At 39.2% G+C, this 21,093-nt stretch overlaps 1 protein-coding gene across 1 annotated transcript in view; it reads left to right on the top strand.

Annotated features, from left to right (window-relative positions):
- SLC35F1 (solute carrier family 35 member F1) overlaps positions 1–21,093 on the top strand; it is a 369,290-nt gene that overhangs the window by 282,615 nt on the left and 65,582 nt on the right. Inside the window, exon 3 of the mRNA XM_012739134.3 lies at positions 9,858–9,985. Within this exon, the coding sequence (XP_012594588.1) occupies positions 9,858–9,985 (128 nt within the window). The remainder of the gene's footprint in view (positions 1–9,857; positions 9,986–21,093) is intronic.

Genomic DNA, 21,093 nt, shown 5'->3' with positions numbered 1-21,093 from the left:
ATGTTGTCTTTTGAACACACTCAGCAAGTGGCAGGAGTCCGGAGGCAAGCCTGCTTTGGCCTCTTCCCCTCACATCGTGTGTCATTAGCTGCTACATAGCTTTTTGTTAGAGACAAAATTCACAAAACTGACAGATTCATCTGCTAATGTCGGGAGGCATCAGAGCCAATTACGGGAAACTTCCAAAAGGCAAATAGGGTCACTTTTCACAAAATGGGATTAAGAAAAGGAAAATAGTCTTGTCATTAAAAAGGACAAATACATTTTCTTCTCAGCAGGCTTGCCCCAAGAAAATAGATTTATATTAGTGCAATAGCTTCATTATGATTGCTTTGAATAATTTCAAATCAAAGCACCCACCCCACACACAGCCAACTTACCATTAACCATTTTGAACTAGTGAGCATTATTTCCCATTGTAAGTGACAACTTTATAATGACAGAAAATTTATGCATAAAGCACAAAATTTTGATACTCTTTCAAGATAGCAAATAATTACATATCATGCATTATTTTAAATAACCTGGAAAAAAGACTAGATGTTTGTTTGTTTGTTTGGTTGGTTTTGAGACAGAGTTTCACTTTGTTGCCCAGGCTAGAGTGAGTGCCGTGGCATCAGCCTAGCTCACAGCAACCTCAATCTCCTGGGCTCAAGCGATCCTACTGCCTCAGCCTGTGCCACCATGCCTGGCTAATTTTTTTTTTTGTATATATATTTTTAGTTAGTCAATTTCTTTCTATTTTTAGTAGAAACGGGGTCTTGCTCAGGCTGGTTTCGAATTCCTGACCTTGAGCAATCAGCCCCCCTTGGCCTCCCAGAGTGCTAGGATTACAGACGTGATCCTAGCCTGACCCTATTTGTTTGTTTTACTTCAAATCTGGTCCTGGAGGATCCCAGGGACTGGTTATATTGGATACACCTCATACACACTCAAGTTCTTAAGTAAGAGGGGGGAAAATTGAATTGTGTTTGAGAAAAAGCTAAACCTTTGTGTTTGCAAAGGTTTAGGGCACACACAGTCCCAACACTGCCTGAGGGACCACTGCAAACACGTGACCATCCTCCTTCTGACACTAATTGCAAGCGTGGGGTGGGAGAAGTTATAACCACCCAGTGGTTCAATAATTTGCTAGAAGAACTCACAGAATTCACTGAAAGCTCTTATATGCGTGGTTACAGTCATTAGAGGAAAAGGATACAGATTAAATATCAGCTAGAGGAGAAAGTGCAAAGGGCAGAGTCCTGGAGACATAGCAAGCATGGAGCCTCCATTGCCCTCTCCCATGGAGCCAGCATGTACGGCTTTCCTAGCATGAGTATATGGCAATATGCACGGAATATTGCCAACCAGAGATACTCACTGGAATTTCTATGTTCAGAGCTATATTGGGGCTCCATTATGTAAGCATGATTGACTGTCCAAACGACTGACCTCAGTCTCTGGTCATAAGCCCCTCCAGCTGTATTCCAAAGCTACTGCTCTACATAATTGTCAGTCTTTTTGGAATAGCCAGGCCGTACCCTAAATCATATTGTTAGCCAAGGACAAAGGCCAGACTTTTCTTGGGGCAAAGTTAAATTCTTTACTACACAGCCACCATATGTAGAAGATTTGGCCTGAGGAGAAACCAGCTATAATAAAAACAAGATAATAATAACAAGAGCTATTTGCCAGGCACTGTGTTAAGCACTTCATGGAAATTTTATTTAATCCTTACAAACACCCAAGAAGACAGGTCTACCTACTAGCACCAATATGTAGATGAGGAAAATCGAAGCTTGGCTGCATGACATCATATACCCTGTGCACAGAAGAGCCTGGGTGAGACTCCCCTGCTGAATGGCTCCTGTGCCCTCCCTCCCATTGCACTGCCAAAGACAAGGTGTGGCTGCCGTGGTCCTTGACTCCCCAGGGCACCATGCTTCTCGTTTTGTCTGAGAAGGCTGCCTTCTGGAGCAGGCAACCTGACAGCCCCAAGGGAGAAGCCCAATCTGGCAGACTCACTGTCTAAATCAAAAGGAAGGAACTCTTGGGACTACTTTTCAGAACTAAAACCTGCACATATAGATAATCGCAAAAGATGAAGCAAAGTCAAAACAGCTCAACAGCCCTAAATGGAGTTGCTCAACAAGATACATAAACTGGACAGGAGTTTGGGGTATGAATGAATATGTGCTCAGTTTTAATGAGTTAAATTTTAGAAGTTAGATGACATTTATGAAGAAATATGTCTATTAAAACTAAAAATATGGGACAGATGTGTTGATTTGTGTTTTATCTTACAACATAGCTTACTATTAAGAAATCTACCTTGTATGCAATCATATCTATACATGCAGGGTTTTTTTCTTATGTTCAGCTTAAAGTGAAAGCTACCAGAACCTTATGTGATTATGATTCACTTTTAGTTGCTTTTAGATATTTTTCCAAATCCATATCAAGCATTTCTTGAAAACAACAAGATAATTGAACATATTTTAAAGTTCATATCCAGCTATCTTACCTTAATAGCAATCTTATGTGGAGTAATTTGTTTGTCTCAATCACCATTCTAGGCAGTATAGGATGTGCAAAAAAAAAACAGTGCTAGAGAAGACTGGGAATGCATGGAAGAAAATTTGGGAAGGCTTCACATGACAGTAACATTTTAGACTGGGTGTTAAAAGATGAGTAGGAGCTTTAATGAGAAGGAAGAGAGGGGGACAAAATGGGAACTCAGGCAAAGTCTCTTCTCTTGACTTTCTTTCCACCCTTCTATGCAATTGTCTCTTTTATGTCTTTCCCACAATGTGCAGCCTGTATGGTAAGAGGAACCTTGGAAACATCTCCACAGAAACTCCCATCTTGGGCAGGCCCAGTAGTACCAGGGTCCCAGGTTCTCCTCTGGGTGTCAGGCCGAAGGGGCCTGTTCATGAGGCCTCCACTTGTAGATCAAGTGGTAAGAACCAGAGGATCTAGACAAGGGTCTTGCTGAGGTGGGCAGAATCAAAGATGAGCTCCTCAACCTGCATTTAGTCTAGACAATGTCCTGTACTGGCTTAACTGTGATCCAGCACAGGTCACCAGGGTATGAGATTAGAGGGATGAGATTAGAGGGATGTGTGGTCAAAGCCCTAGCGAGTAATTAAGAGAGTTCATTTGCCTGGGTTTCCTCTGTGCACTGTCTTATACATAGCAGCTAGTGTGGGATGAGGGGCTAGTCAAGGATTGTACTAGTCAGGGATCTCCAGAGAAGCAGAGGCAATAGGAGAGATAGGTAAGTAGGTAGATTAGTCAGATAGACAGACAGACAGACAGACTTATTTTAAAGAATCGGCTCATGTGATTATGGAGGCTGAAAAGTCCTGTGATCTGCCCGCTGTAAGCTGAAGACCCAGGAAAACTGGTGTCATAGTTCTGGCCTGAGGCCAAAGGTGTGAGAACCAGGGGAGCTGTTGGTAGAAATCCCAGTCCATGGGCAGGAGAAAATAAGAATAAATATCCCAGCTAAGGCATGAAAGGAGCAAATCCTCCCTTTTGCAGTTTCTTGTTCTATTCAGGCCCTCAGTGGATTGGTTGAAGCCCATCCACATTGGGAAGGGCCATCTACCGAGTCCACAGAATCAAGTACTAGTCTCATCTGGAAACAACCTCACAGACATGCCCAGAAATAATGTTTAATCTATGCACCTGTGGCCCAGTCAGGTTGACACATAAAATTAATCATCATAAGGATTCAAGGATTTCAGGGCTCCACCAATTGCTATCATATCTTGTACACATACCTTGCATTAGATATTTTCATTACTTATATTACCTTTAATCTACAATGCCCTGTGAAATACTTGTTATGATCCCCATTTTACAGTAGGGGGATTGAGGATCGGAGCCATTAACCCAGTTACCCAGTACCACACAGCAAGAGGCAGCCTGTGGCCAAACCCAGGTCTGTTAGCTACTAAACCAAAGGGCTACCTTTTATGTTCTTCCTTATCTCACTGTCTGGCTCTGATAAGAAAAATATATGAAAGAATACAAGAGAAAGTTTAATCGTTATTATTTATCTCTTTTGTATTTCATCCTTATACTCAGGTTCACATTATGAAGTGCAAGTGATTGCAGCCCTTTTCATGAACAATTTACATTTTCACTTCCTTATAATTGGCACATTAATTTTGGTCACTTTTCAGACTAAAGAGAATTGTTTTAAACTCTAAATCCTAAAACTACATTTTGGCTTTTAAAAGTGAGTAATTGTAAGTCCATCATAAGTCATTCTTCTTTTCAGATTCACTGATTAGTACTTAACTATTCCCCTCTGGAGTTCTGGTAAAGCATATGACATTCTGGCTTCAGACTGTGAGCCAAGGAGGTGTCTATTCAAGTGAGGGTTTTGCCCCCAGTGCAGGGGCTTCATTCTTGCTGTGGGCTTGCATAAAAACAACACAAAGGATCCCAGCACCCATGAGAGCCCTTAATGAAAGTACAGTCCCAAGAATAATGCAGCTTCTTGTTCCCTGAGCTGAATTCACCTAGGGTGCTGTCTAGTAGCATTTTTATCCTCTACTCAGACTACCCCTGGGGGTGAACAAAAATATTATGAATCAATGCTCTTCTGTTTTCTAGTCACTGGCATGAATGTGGACCACGTTTCAGTCCCTGTACAAAAATTTCCTCTTCATTCACTCAATGTTTATTAACCACCACCACCCTCACCCCACACCATGTGTGACCATTGTTCTTATGCCTGAGGCTTCAGCCAATTATATAGCACATAATAGCAATTCTTGTAATTTGACTTTTTTAAGACATAAAATAGATTTAAAACTTTATTTCACATTTCATAAGAAAAATTTTCTCATAGACTTTAAGTCAAGCAAGGAGGTATCAAATCCTTGCTACTAAACTGATGGTGCTGGAACACATCCTGATCCCTAAGACGATTTGGAGGTAGAAGATACACAGTTGCATAGCTGGTCACTGGCAGCTCCAGGCGGATGCCATGTGTATAGGCTCCAGTACGATGGGCACCCCTTGGAGTTGCAGTGGGGCAACCTGCATGTGAACTTGAACAGACAAGACATGAAAGATTCCTTGATGAGAAATGCGTGACCCATGAGGACAAGGCCACAGCTACAAATCAGTGAGGCAAACATTCATGCAGGACTAATAAGTATGAAGCCTAGTGCTTGATTGTTATGAGTTCAAATATTGGTTCATCTATGTGATCCTGTGCAAGTTGCTTAAGTCTTCCAGGCCTCACTTGTAAATAGGGTTGGTACCAGTGTATTTGCCATATAGAATTACTTTAAGGATTAGGTAAGTTAATATCTATAAAGCATGTAGATATTGACACATAGTATCATATAAGTCTTTGTTAAAAAATTAAAAACACATTTGATCATCCTGTTGATGCTTAGTAAAATTAGATATGAATCACATGATCAAGATTGTCCATAATTTCCCTCTCTGTTGTCGCTTACTGAAGTCATTGGAATTCTGACTTCAAATTAGAATAAGTTTTGTTATGTCTTACACATTTGTCATACTTTATAGTCCTTTAAAAAGAGAATAAAAACAAAATAAAACTCCATACCAATTACAGAGTTAGACATGTACTAGGACATATATGTCCTTCACTGCATTGTTTGTAGTGGAGAAAAATTGGAAACAATTTATATGTCTATCAGTGGAAAACTGGATAAATTGTGGCATGTTCAGAAAACATAATAACATGCATCATATAAAATAAATGAATTGTCTTTACATGAAACAACAGGGATACATTTCTAAAACAATGTTAGATACAAAGAACTGTAGAAGAATATATACTTAAACCTTCTTGTAAAGCTTAAAAACATAACAAAGTTATATACTATTTTGGATACATACATATGTAGAAAATGTATAACAAAAACAGGAACGTGAAAGATATACAACAATATCAAGATGGTGATTTGAAAGGAAAGAAGGAAATGGAATCTGGTAGAGGCAGAGAGTGGGGCCTCAATTTCATCTGTAATATTTTCTTTCTCAGAAAAAATCTGAAACAAATGAAACAGCAAAATGTTAGCATTTACTTAATCAAGATGGAGGGTACATGATTACATTATTCTCTAATCTTTTTATTTGTATTAGAGCATATTGATAATAAAAGTAATAATAAACAGATTGTCTTTAAATGCCAAACCATAATTCTAAAGTTTCCACCCATGGGTTTTTATTACTTCACCCAGTTAATTAAAAAAAGGGGTGGGGGTAATTTCAAAACATTAACATATCACCAATTATGTTCTGTGTTTCTTATGGATGGCATTAATTTCATGAGGTTTGGGAAGTACTTTGACATAGGGACTCTAAGGAATGTATTTTCATTATTCTAGAAAGAGTTTTAATGGTCTATTATACATCAATGTTAATGGGAGTCATGTAGATAAATCCCCAAGCAGTTCTTTTAACAGTTGTATTTTTTTGCTCAGCCAAAAATTAAAAAAAAAAGCCTTCTTCTTGTCTTCCTGGGTAATTCTGCTAAGTAAGCATGTTGTATATTTTCAGGTACTTCAATGAAACAATATGAAAGCATTTATTTAGGGTGTTTTGCTTTGCCAACTTTTTCAGCAGAACAGCAAGGTAACTAATCATTCCCTTGAATCTGTGTAATGAAATACACTTTAAATATGGTATTGATTGGTGAAACCAACAGCACCATAGCCTGTTTTTTTCAGTGCTGTGTAGTGAGATGTAGCTGGTGTGCTCTGAGTTTGGCAATTCTCTGTTCATCGTGTAAATTAACTGGGTCAATGACCTGTGTGACTTTACAATTGCAGCTTGGAGGTTAAATATGCCATTGACCTTTTTATGTCTCATGTACAGTGTGTGATGTGTAAAATATTCACCACATTAATTTCTTTCAGATGTTGTCTACATTCTAACTAGAAAACAATTCCCATTGGCTGGTACATGTATGTTTATAGCAGGCATATTTTTAAGTACCTCAATTTCAATGGCATTTAACATTGCTGAGATTATTAAACATGAAATTTATTCATACTCTATTATTTATTGACTGCCTGTCATGCACTGTTGGTTCTAGAGGTAAAGTGATGGCCAAGATAATGCCACTCTCTTCAAATTGTTATTAATCTAATGAGTAGTAGAGTCAAGAAAGCAGGTAATTATAAGATAGGAAGATAAATACTGTGTGTGGGATAAGCACAGGGTGTTAAGGGAGCACAGTGTAGGGTGATAGGAGTATCAAAGAAGGTTTACTGATAGAAGTGTGTATGCTGATCCTTCATTTGGAGACTGAAGAAAGAATAGTCCAAGCAGAGGAAACATCACATGGAAAGGCCCAGAGAGAGACAAGAGAAAGCAAACTTTGGACCAAATATTTAGGTCATTTCCTTGGTATGAAGAGTTTTCACGATTCTGTGGCTATATCACTTGGGAATTCCTAGCCCAAGTCACCCTGAGGATGGCCATTGATGACTTTCAGCCATCTGAAAGTCCTAGATTTGATCCTCAGTTTACTGCCAAGGCCTCACCCAGGACCAAATTAAAGCAGAATTTCTAGGGGCTGGTTCCAGGCATTGGGATTTTTTTAAAAAAAGCTTTCCAGATAATATGAATATGCAGTCAAGTTAAGAATCACCAATTTATAAGATAAATACCAACAGGTGTGTTGATCATCAAATGGGTAGGCAAGTAAGAGAAGCAGAAGTGCTGTGCAAGGACATTGCCAAAATGAGCCAGTTGTGAAGAAATGACCTTGGAGATCACATCTACCAGCCTTCTCACGTGCAAAACCATGAGAACAAATGACTCATATTCTAGCCCTGGCTCTTGACATATTCAGGTAGATAGCTTTTCACACTTTTTCAATTCATTGATTCATTCCTTCCAAAATATTTAGCTAACCCTTGCTATAAATTACTATGCTAGGTGCTGTGGATACCTATATGAGTAAGATATTAACTCCACCATCCCAAACTCCAAGTCCAGTGGAAAGATAATTTATAAGTATCCACGATCATGTGAAAGGATTATACAGAAATGGGTACATTTTTCCCAGTTGGAGAGTGGGGTTAGGCAAAAGAGCTAAATTTTAAAGAGTGAATAGATCCAGTATGGGAAGTGCAGTTCACTGAAACAGAAAGACTTTGAGTGCGCTTGGATAATAGGCTGTAAGAAGTCTGACATCAAAAACTAGGCTAGAAAACAAGTGGGTTGACTACCACTGGTCAAGAGACCTTTCCCTTCTTGTTTCTACCAGCCACAACCCATGCTCTGACAGTCTCTGTGTAGCTGCAAAGCTTTGTGTTCACAAGTCTCCATAAGGTTGGAAAGATCATCTCATGGGTTGGTCATCAGAATAAGGCCAAAGGCCAGAAATCAGGAATTCAAAGTTTTGGGAGTGGCCCAAAGACAGGTGAGGAAGTGGGGCTCTGTTGCAGCTCTTGAGGACTAGACAAATAACAGCCATAGCACTACAGGTGTGTGTCACTGGGTAGACAGCCTTTAAGATAACCTGCAATGATCCCTGCCTCCTAATATTCACAGTCTTATGAAATTCTCTCTCTTTGAGTTAGGTTGGACTTATCAACCTTTTGCTAAAGAATAGAGTAGGGTAGAAGTGTTATTTTTGAAATTAGGTTATAGAAAACCTAATCTTCCATCTTTGGTGTCATTACTTCCTCTCCCTCTCCTCCTCTTCCTCCTCCTTCTTCTTTATCGTTCTCTCTCCCTCCCTCTCTCTCCCCCCACTCTGGGGTAAACTGACTGCCATGTTTTGAGGCAGGCCATTTTTTGTGGTGAGGGGCCAATGCCAGCCAACATCCATATGAGTGAGCTTGGTAGCAGATCCCTCCCAGTCAATCCTTCAGATGATACTGCATCCCTGGCTAGCAGCTTGGCTGCAACTTCCTGGGAGACCTCAAGTCAGAAACAGTCAAGCTGTACCCAGATTCTTGACCCCTTAAAACTATGAGATAATAAGTATTTCTTGTTTTAAACAGCTCTGGTTAAGGGATAATTTGCTATACAGCCATAAATAAAGTAATAGTCACCATTTTCTCAGTTTCTGCACATATAATATCCTCTATGAAGACCTCACAGGTTGGCTAAAGAGAGTTATCTTGTTACTAATCATGACTGCCCCATGTCGAGAAATAAGGTTTATCTCAGGGCCAAAATACATGTGAAAATAAGGATTAAGAACTAAGAGATTCAAAGTCTGTTCTGGTGCTACCAGTTTAAGAGGCAAGATGGTGAAAATTATAGTTGTTGGCAGCATTGAGACATAGTCAAATGGCACTCTTTTCCATCTGAGAGTGACCCTAACTTCCTCTCTCTCCCCATCACCCACAGATCACCAGAGTGCATACAGTGTTCAAAGCAGAACTCAGGACAGCATCTCAGATTCTTACTACAGATCTGCCATCAAGCACAAACTTTTTTGTATTTAGTTGCATTCTTTTCATGTGTATATATTTTACCACAATCCTGAAATTTAGTATAGTTTGGAATGTGTGTGTTTATTCAGCCTTTGTGATACATCTTTCCTTTTATTTTTCTATGGTGTAATTATTGTAATTATTTTTTTCCTTCATATGTTCACAAGAAAATATTTTACATGGTGAGTTAATAATCCACCCGGTCTTACTCTGACATAGAAACTAACTCAATGAGCCAAAATCTACGATGAAGACCATTTTCTAAATAAAAATATGTGAGTCACTGGTAAATTGATTCATTTGTTTAAATATTTGTTAAGATTGTGAAAAAATGTAATGCTACAACATTTTAGAATCTTTCTAAATATATAGTTTATTATGTGTCAAGAACCTAACCCATTTCTTCTTAACTTTATAACACAGGAGAAGAGAACCTCCTGGCAATCTTACGACGAAGATGGTGGAAGTATATGATTTTGGGACTGATAGATCTGGAAGCAAATTACCTGGTGGTTAAGGCTTACCAGTATACAACTCTGACCAGTATCCAGGTACAAGTTTTTCTTCCTTTCTCAACTTCCTCAATTTCCTGATGAAGTTTACTTTCAGTTTAGTCCTTGGGAATCTGTATACTACTTTATAAGTTTTCCAACAGGAGGGAAATTGGTTGTATGAAAAATTAACTTGAACATTACTTATATGTCTTATTAATTTTTCTTAATTCAAGTGTAATTGGACATCTTTGTCCTGTTTATTCTGAATACACCACAATTACCTTTGATAATGTAGAAAAATAATTTGTGGCTTTGAATGCTGCCAATTAATCTTATGTTAACAGGAGAATTAATAAGCATAAAAATAAATCAATTTTAATCAGAACTTATAATTTTTTATAATGTTGATAGACTTTTATTAAAATAACCAAACTAATTAGTCATCTTTTTTTTTTTTTGAGGAGAAGGAAAGAGGAGTTTTATTAATTTCATGGCAAATGAAGAGGATGGAGACAACTGTCTAAAAATGCCATCATCCTCTAATCTTTTCTTTTAGGTTTTATTAATGTATAGAATTTGTGATCTGAAGGGACAGTATTTTTCCTAATGGGACAAGGATTAAATTCCTGAAATGTGTTATACATAAAGATAGCTACTGTGTTTCTCTCTTTCTCTCTCTCTTTCTGTCTCTCTCTCTTTTTCACATGCACACACACACATAGGAATGCACACATACACACACACACCATTGAGAGTTCACCTTGGCTTTTCAAAATTTTTTCCAGACACTTATATTCCTCACATATATTGTAAATGATAAGCTTGAATATTTTTTGTTTTATCCTCATTTTCTTTGTATGGCAATGTTATGAATTTCATAGCCATTCCAAAGCTTCTGCATAGAAGCAAAACAAAACATTGTTCACATACTAGATTTAGCTTAGATTCAATACTTCAACAAAACTTCTCATTTTTGAGAAGTTTGAGAATAAATCCTCAATTTATTATACTTAAGAACAACAATAACCAAAATGGAGAAATCGAAGTACCTAAATAAATTTAGATATAGGTTGGATGGATTGGAAGCTATCTAAATCTCATTTAGCTTTCCTACCATCTGATTTCCAAATGAACTTGAAAGAAGACTTGAAATAAGTAATTAATGGTAGCATTTTTCCAGGACCACCTTCCATATGCATCACATATGTGAGATGGGTTTCCTAGTGAAGGCGCACATTTAAGCAAGTAGAGAACTGACTAGGGAAACCTGAACCTACACACTCAATTTAATCATTAAAATGTTGTGGCTTTGATGCTGATGTTAGAATAGATACAAGCCAATAGTCAGATGCACTGTGAGAACCCAGAAGTAGTACATTCTACCTCTTGGCACTGCCCTTTTAAAAAATTTGCTTGTATGAAATCCTTTTACTCCCTTTAGGAAGCTTTTCTCCAAAGAGACTTATTCTCCCTAAAGACCTCTCTGAATTCCAAGAAAACACAGACACACAGACTGTTGCAAATTCCAAAGGTAGAATAATTCCATTGCAAATTCCAAAGGTAGAATAATTCAGTACATATTTCTTCTTTAAATCAGCATTTAGACATAAACATACCAAATATAAATATGATTAACCCATCACCATAAGACTTCCCTAATTACATTTCCTTATTTTGTTTAAGACCTCTCTGAATTCCAAGAAGACACAGACACACAAGACTGTTGCAAATTCCAAAGGTAGAATAATTCAGTACATATTTCTTCTTTAATAGCAATAGTTATGGTGTCTCCATATTCACCTCTATATACAATAAAGCTTTAATATGGAAAAACCCTTTATATAAATCATAGTTGCACTAACAATTTAGTGTATTGTATAGAATTGAAATTTTTTTCTTGGAATGGGTAAATTTACCACAAATTTAACACATTCACTGCCACGTGAGTTGTATTTAACTCACGCTAGTGTTGAGCTCCAGGCCTCATGAAGCATATGTAACTCACATATCTCTTTACCTTGAGCTGCATGAATTATTTTTCAAGTTGCATATAACTCATGCACAGAAAACAATAAAAAGTAAGAAATTTTTCATTAAATTAGAAAGGATCATGTTAGTTTTGAGGTTTTTATTCTATTTTTATAATAAAACACCATGGCCCCAGGGAAAAATAATTTTTTCTAGTGTGGCAGTCAATGTGTTAATTTTGAAAACCTTTTACAAGTATTTGATCATAAATACTAGTATATTGGAAAGAACTATAGAAACAAAAATTATTGGCAATTGTTCTCTTTGTTTGTATCAACATATTTATTCAGTGCCATTAATGATTTGAAGTTGCCACTAGAAAAACATTTCTAGGTTCTCTGTTCCTGCCTCTCCTTTTCTTTCTCTCTTTCTTCTTCTTCAATTAGAAACAGCGTGTTTGAATAGACTGTTCCCTCACTGCGGATGCCCCATAAATACCTTATATTTCACACATACACACATAGCACACACATTTGCTACACTTTTTAAATTCTTAATACCTTTGCTTAAGCTATTTTTATTACTTGGAATATCCCTTTGTTCTCCATCCCCTACCCATTGAAGTCCTATTCATATCAAGGCCCTCTGTACCATTTAGGATGCTTTCAAATTATAAATAAAAGAATCTCAACTGAAACTGTCTTTAAAAATAAAGGAATTTAAGCCAGGAACAATGGTGCATGCCTGTAGTCCCAGCTGCTTGGGAGGCTGAGGTGGGAAAATTGCTCGAGTCCTAGAGTTCAAGGCCAGCCTCACTAGCATAGCAGGACCTGTCCTAAAGAAAAGAGAGAGGGGGAATATTTATTGATTATAAACCAATAAACATAACTAAAAGATCTAGAAAAAGGACAATCTTCAGGATAGTTGGTCAAATGTCTTGATGTCATTGGGGGCTCAATTTTTCCCCATCATTTCTCTCTTGTGTCCCTTCTGCTGGCTTTATCCTAAAGCAGGGTCCTTTCATAGTCATAGATAGCCATTAGCAGAAATTGGAGCTTCATGAGTTTTGTCATTAATGCCCAATGAGGCACAGAAGAGATGCTTGCCCACAACCATTGAACAAAAGCCCAGAGCTCTGTTCTCATTGGACCACACTAATGGCCTGGGGAATGCTATGAGTTGATTGGCTTAGACCCGGACTCCCTGAACCAGTACAGAATGAGAACATTTGTCAAAATGACCTGATCTAAGCTGGAAGAATGGGGAAGGTTTTCCTGAAATTCACATGGTGGAACTGAGATCTAAAAGAGGAGTAGATTAGTTAGGAGAAAGAGACCCAGGTCAAGAAGACAACATGCTCTAGACACTGTGGTGTGATGGACCATGGGAGCAATGGGGTCTGAACAAGGTCACGTGGCTGGACTAGGAGACTGAAGAGAAGGGGGCAGAATCAGACCCCACAGGGCTTGACAGCCAGGCCACAGGTGGTCTTTAGGTGAAGTGCCATGGGATGCCACTACAAATTTACAAACTGCAAGGCAATGCGACAAATTCAAATCTGAGTTTCAAAGATCATTCTGGCTGTGGTGTGAAGAACAGATTGAAGCAAAGGGTACTCATAGCGGAGCAGAGGAAGAGAGCCAAAAGTTCAGTTGGGCCATATTGCAGAAGGTCTTCAATGCCAGGATTGAAAAGTATGACTTAATTTTGTAGGTAAATGAGAGCCTGAATGTTTCTGAGGAAATGAATGATAGGATGTGACCCAAGCACATTTGTTTTAACAAGGGAGACTTCATTAATGATTGGCAGAGCACCAAATATTCTTGTTTTCCGATTCTCTCAAAAACAGAGATGTAGAGCAAAAAGATATGAAGAGCTACTCCTTGCTTCATCCTCTTGCCTTTTCAGTTTAGTCACCAAACTTATGGTTAAGTGTTACAAACAGTTGATAAATGAAGCTGCAGAGGAAAAATATATTTTTGAAATGATCATTGATGCACGACAAATTCCAAAATTCTATTAGTAATAATATAAAGTCCTTTGAACTCTTCACACAGCTTTCCCCAATGGTGACATTTTATATGACTTTAGAGTAATGTCAAAACCAGAATATGACATTGGCACAATTGTAGACTATTGACCTCATTCAATTTATATCCATTTTTACCTTCACTTCTGTATGAGGGATGTTGGGGGAAAGGGTTCTATGTGGTTTGGTCCCACATATAGGTTCATGTGACCACCATTGCTGTCAGAACTGTCCCAACACCACAAAGGAACTCCTGTGTACTACCCCCAGGAAGTTGCACCACGCTCACTACCCCCATCCCTGGCACCTGGCAAACACTAATCTGTTCTCCATCTGTATAATTTTGTTAGAGGGAGAATGTTACATAAAATGGAATCATACAGTATTCAAGCTTTTGAGATTTTTTTTTCCACTAAGCATAATGTCCCTAAGTCCACCTAAATTGTTGCATGTATTAATAGTTTATCCCTTTTTTTGCTGGGTAGTATTCCATGGTATGGATAAAACAGAATTTGTTTAACCATTTACCTGTTAAAGGCATTTTATGTTGTTTTCAGCTTTAGATTTCTACAAATAAAGCTGCTATGAACATTCATGTGTAGGTTTTTGTGTTAACAGAAGTATTTATTTACTTCTCTGGGATAAATTCTCAAAAGCACAATTGCTGGATCACATGGTAAGAGCGTATTTAGTTTTAGAAACTGTCAAACTAATTTCCAGAGTGGTTGTACCATTTTACGTTCCTACCAACAATGTCTGAGAAATCCTTTGGTTCCCCATCCTCACCAGCATTTGATATTATCGTTATTTCTTATTTTAGCCATTCTAAAAGCCATGTAGTAATATTTCATTGTGGTTTTAATTGAATTTCCATAATGGCTAGTAATGTTGAAAATCTTTTGGGAAAAATATTTTTTAACTTTGCCTTTATAATTGGAAGCTAAAGAGTTGACAGTGGCAAAAAGACCATATTTATACAGGAAAAAGATGATGAAAGAAAGATACCGAAGTGAAGAAACCCAGCTGTTTTCTTTATTGGAAGTAAAAAGAGATGGTACGCTATCATGTTGGATCTATAAGGATTTATTCTAAAGACATATTTGTGGATTTGCATCTCTTGACTTGTGGAGAATGAAGAGGTTGTGCCTTTGACTTTGAGACAGATTAGCAATGATATTTGGATACGTTTTAAAAGCTATGCTATTTTTATGACTATGCTATATGAACCATTACAGTAGAAATGCCAGCTTTATGACTTTCAGCCCAAAAATTATTCATCTTTTTTCAGCCATGAAATGCAAACAGATTAAACTAGTGCTTCTGAGAAATAAGAAAGTATATCTCTTCAAACATGATAGTTTGGTAATTAAAGTTAACTCACATTGGGAACAATTTCCAGTACCCTTGCTAACCATGCTGAGGGGTCTATACCTCTGACACCAAAAACCCCCTTTCATACAGTGCCTGTTTCATAGCTCTTCTTCACATTCTCTAAGCCTGCGGTCCCTAAACCCAGGCTGTTAGGAGCCGGGCTGCACAGCAGGAAGTGAGCAGCGGGCAAGCGAACAAGCAAAGCTTCATCTGTATTTACAGCTGCTCCCCATCTCTCGCATCACCAGCTGAGCTCCACCTCCTGTCAGATCAGCAGTGGCGTTCAATTCTCATAGGAGCATGAACCCCACTGTAAACTGCACATGGAGGGATCTAGGTTGTGTGCTCCTTATGAGAATCCAATGCAGAGCTGAGATGGTGATGCTAGAGTAGAGCTGGGGAGTGGCTGCAAATACATATTATCATTAGCAAAGAGAGCATAATAAAGACTGCACAGAGAGCATAATAAATCAATTGCTTGCAGGCTCATATCAAAACCCTATCAGTGAGTGGCAATGACAATTAAGCTGCATCTGGTGGCAGGCTTTATGTGGCAAATGAGTTGATGCACTTCAATTGTATAGCTGCATCTGGTGGCAGGCTTTAAGTCAGAATCTGTCACTTATTTTAGTTCATGCATGGCCCTCCCGTTATTTTATTTACCACTTCTGTCCGCACTTTTTTTCCGCACTGCGCACTTATCTCAGTCACAGTTTGGGTAAGCCCACAAGCTAACCCTAGCAAAACTGAGTAAACAACAAACATCACTGGAGAGCTTCTTGTAAAAGGGGGAAACACCCAACAATGAGACAGCAGAAGACTCTAAGACTGCCAACAAAATGAAAGATACATTTAAAAGAAAATATCAAGAGTCCTACTTAAACCACAGGCTCATTGTAACAGGTGATTCACATTCTCCAAGCCCTCTTTGTATAAATATGTGGCGACCAGCTATCTAACGAAGCCATGACACCTTCAAAACTGCTTTACCACATGGAGACCAAGTACCCTACATCAAAAGGCAAGCCTTTGGAGTTTTCCAAAAGAAAATATGTGAACATGAAGAACAGAAGTAGTTATCGAAGGCCACCACTCCATCAAATGTGTCTGTACTGAAAGCATCATTATTAGTGGCTAACTATATTACTAAAGCGGTGTACAACTGCTAAAGCCCTTTACCATTGGTGAAGAGTTCGTCCTGCCTGCTGCTGAGGACATTTGCCATGAACTTTTAGAAGAGGCTGCAGTTCAAAAGGTGACATTTGTCCCTCTTTTGGCTAGCACCATAACTAGATAAATTGATGAAATAGCAGAGGATATTAAGGCACAATTGTTAGTATTAATGAGTCGTTGTGATATGCAACCCAGGTTGACAAGTCTACCAATGTTGACAACAGGCAGCAATGCTTATTTTTGTGCGATATATTTTCAGGAGGATGTGCAAGAGGATATGTTATGTGCACTTTTGTTGCCAACCAACAGCACAGCTGCAGAACTATTCAAGTCTTTGAATGATTACATAACAAAAAAGTTGAATTGGTCATTTTGCATCAGTATATGCATGGACAAAGCAGCGGCCATGACTGGACGGCTTTCTGGTTTCACTACTCAGGTCAAGAAGGCCATTTCTGAATGTGAGTCTACGCACTGTGTCATCCATAGAGAAATGCTGGCTAGCCAAAAAATGTCACCTGAACCGAACAACATTTTGTAAGATATGATTAAAATTATCAACCACATTAAAGTACATGACCTTATTTGTACAGCTGTGTGAGGAGGTGGACGCAGAGCACACATGTCTTCTCTTATACACAGAAGTGAGATGGCTTTCTAAAGTAGATCACTGGCTAGAGATTTTGAGTTATAAGAACCACTCTGGAGATTTCTTTTAGAAACACAGTCACCACTGACAGCACATTTTAGTGACACAGAATGGGTTGCAAAACTTGCTTACTTATGTGACATATTCAACCTTGCTCAATGAACTCAATCTAACACTTCAGGAGAGAATGACAATACAATTGTGTTCAAGTTGGCAGATAAAGTGGCTACATTCAAAGCCAAACTGGAATTATGAAGACAGTGAGTGAACAATGGGATTTTTGACATGTTTCAAAGAGTAGCAGAGATGTTGAAAGAGATTGAACCAGGGCATTTTTTCCCCTAGCTGGTGCATGATCACCTATCTCAGCTTTCAAAAGAGTTTGAGCATTATTTCCCAACCACAAAAGACCCCTGAACTGGGAAGGAGTGGGTCCACGACCCATTTGTAAATAAGCCAGGTGGATCAATTTTGTCCATGCTAGAAGAGGATCAATTGCTTGAGATAACAAATGATGGTGACCTTAAAAGTATGTTTGAGACAACTTCAAATCTCCATATGTTCTGGATTAAAGTCAAAGCAGACTATCTTGAGATTGCCACAAAAGCACTGAAAGGCCTACTTCCATTTCCAACATCCTATCTTTGTGAAGCAAAGTTTTCTTTAGTGATAGCAACCAAAATGAGATTATGGGGTAGACTGGACATATGCAACACACTTCAGGTGCCACTGTCTCCCATCACCCCCAGATGGGACCATCTAGTTCAGGAAAATAAGCTCAGGGCTCCCACTAATTCTGCATTATGGTGAGTTGTGTTATTATTTCATTGTATATTACAATGTAATAATAGAAATAAAGAGCACAAAAAAATGTAATGTGCTCAAATCATCCTGAAAGCATCCCACCCCCACACCCACCTCCAATCCCACCTGCTTCTGCTGAAAAATTGTCTTCAACGAAACCAGTCCCTGGTGCCAAAATGTTGGGGATTGCTGCTCTTAGCAATTTCCATCCAGAGTGAAAGACAGGAAAGTAGTCACTCCAATTCCGCTTATTTGTCTTTCTGTGCCACTCCTCTAACTTGAGCATGTTAGTAGAGGTTAACATAGAACAAACGCCAGCCTCCCCAATATGCAATGTGATATCCAACCTTGAAACTAATTCTATAAAGCACATAAAACATACACGTCTCATCTCATCACTTTACATAGCTCTCAGGCACTTCTGGGTCCACTCTTCCTGGATTTCCTGTGGGCCAGGAATTCAGTTGTATCAGATATAGGGAAAGGCCAAGTAGTTTGTACCTTTTCATGTGTCTCTAAAGTTTAAGCCATATGGATAGAGTTAGCATACATATTCCTTTATTGATTAGGAAATGCCCCAGCTAAATGCTGGGGCTACAACTCCCAGTCAGACCCGAGCCCCTGCTGTGGGGCAGCAGACGGCTATATTAACACTTAGAATATGACATCGTTAGTGTGATGATAAAAAACCAACTGGAATTTCCACCTCTGTGGATGAGCCAGAGAGAAAGCGTGCTCTGTAACATTAGAAACAGGTCCCACGAGCTTGAGTTTATGATTATGAGCTCAGCTTTTAAGGCTGTATTTTCTTCTTTATCCTTGCTGTTTTCACCTGTCCCTGACACAGGCCTGTGGAAGTTTAATGACTATTCAAGAGATATTTTTAAATTACATTTCAAGGTAAAGCTTTTAAAAGCAGACAAAGTTCTTACCCACAAAGGGGACATGATATTTCAAACCTCTTTCAGATTTCTTAGGTCCAGACTTCCTATTCCCAAGATTGTGGAAAATAACTTAAATGCATAGCAGTTCAAATCTAAATATCTGAATGGGTGCTGCACAGTTTCTGTCAGCCTTTTGCCCTGATAGAGGGACAGCCCTGCACACTACCGGAGGAGCACACTAGAACTGTCATTGATTTCTCTTTAGCTCCGTTACTGTGCCCATCCCTATCCCTACCTTAAAATGTGTTCTCTAGGGAGCTTTCACATTCTACCTCCACTCAGGTGCCGTCAGGTAAAGCCATGGGAAGCAAGGGGAGTATCTCTCTCTCATTCCTTCCACTACATTCTGTAACAGCCTTGCTTCGAGCATAGGAAAACATGTATTTGATCCTGTCTAAACTCTTTTTGTCTCTTCATCTTCATTTTCGTTATGGTAACGGTCACTTTCTACTTTATGCAATGGTTGTTTATTGACAGACTTCCTCTCCCCTTCAAGTGTGTAAAACCCTCGAAGGTGGGACCTGTGTATATGGGACATAATAAGCGCTGAATAAATCCCGAATGTTTTAATAAGTGCAGAAACGATTCCTCTTTGTTTCCTTCACAGCATCATGTACGTGATAGATGCTAAAATTGTATCCAATGTTTGAATAAATAAGTTAATGAATGAATTTGTAAAGGCCAGTTATTGGGCAAGGCGATACAAGTGACCTCCAGTAGTTTTGTCATCAGAAAGTGCATTTATTCATACAGGACACAGGTACAGAATGCTAAACACATTTTAAGTATTCTACTGGGGCCCGGGAATGTAAAGATGATGAAAAAATTATACCAGCTCTGAAGAAGCGCAAGTGTTGTAGGTGTAGACTGGATATCGATTCATTCATGCTATGCTTCCATGTCCAAAGCAACTGTACCTTCTTTATATCCTATAGTTGCTGCAATTGTCATGGTGAACCTTCCCGTAAACACCCTCCAGCTAGCTGAGGAACAGTGAGTGGAGGGAAAAGACTGATTAAGTGTAAAACTTGCTAGTCTCTTCCAGTATAAGAACTCTTTGAATAATTCAGTGGTTTTTGGACAAATGCTCAGCCTCTCAGATTTCTCATTTTCATACTCATTTCTGAGATGGCACGTGGGTCTCTAGGGGCATCGTGTGATCTTGTGGCCCCATGGTGGTCCTGTGGCTAATGTCCCCATGGGGCAGCTGGCCAGTAGTTGGCTGTGCCCTTGCTGCACTGGATGTGGCATGCTGCTGGCCTCTGCCGCTCTCTCCACCCAGCAGTTGCTGACTGCCCGCACTCATCCTTGATTATCCTTGATGCTGTGGACCTCCACATGTCTGGCTGGGAATGCATTTGGTCTTCAGTCTTGGTAGCTCCTACCATATGGACCACCCCCTATGTCCCATCCTGCCCCAGGTAAGCCAGCCTGCACCCCTCTGCAAAGTGCTCAGATTTGTGGGCGACTTCCAGCAATACAGGAGCTGGGGAGGATTCTAGAAGTTTCAGTGCTCTGCTAACCACACTTCACCTCCACTTGTTCTCTGCCGTGGCCTCTTCAGCTTGGTGTGGGCCTGCTGCCCCAAAAGGAAACCAATGCTTTGTTTTCAGTTGCCCGTTAAAATGTCTGACATTCTTTCTACACTCTGGGACTCAAATCCAGAGAAGACACCTCTGGGCACATATGAATCAACACTTATTTCTTCCCTGTCAGTTTCCTTTCCTCTTCCGACGCTCTGCAGATGGGAGGGACAAGTGCTTCCCCCTCTTCCTCTCTAGCAGGACTTCCCTGTCTCCCAGCCTCCTTCCAGGGACACTGGGCCTCCTGCTCAGCCTTGAGGGAGGAATGGGTGACCTTCCACATTCTGGAAGAACTCTGAGGTAGTTGACAATACAGATTCTTGATATGTTAGAGGAGAATTGTGAAATCCTTAGAATCCCTTATTTCTCCATGAACCTGACTTCCTAGATGCTTCCTTGCTAAAGGGGTCAAGAAAATCAGCTTTGTGTTTTAAAGCTGATCAGTGACCTCTCTGTTCTATACAAGACCTGCTCTCTTTTTCCTCATGGCTCAGTTTTATAGGCAGATGGCTATATGAGATATGATTTAAGGGGGGAAACTAATTTTCCAAAATTTTGTTCCTATTTTGCTGGAAGACAGATCTGTAAAGAAATTACAATGCAGTGTGAAAGACAATAAAATGGAGCTATAAACAAAATGCCAT

This window comes from Microcebus murinus, chromosome 5, assembly GCF_040939455.1.
Source record: "Microcebus murinus isolate Inina chromosome 5, M.murinus_Inina_mat1.0, whole genome shotgun sequence".
Classification (NCBI taxonomy): domain Eukaryota; kingdom Metazoa; phylum Chordata; class Mammalia; order Primates; family Cheirogaleidae; genus Microcebus; species Microcebus murinus.
This window is presented reverse-complemented; position numbering and strand designations above follow the sequence as displayed.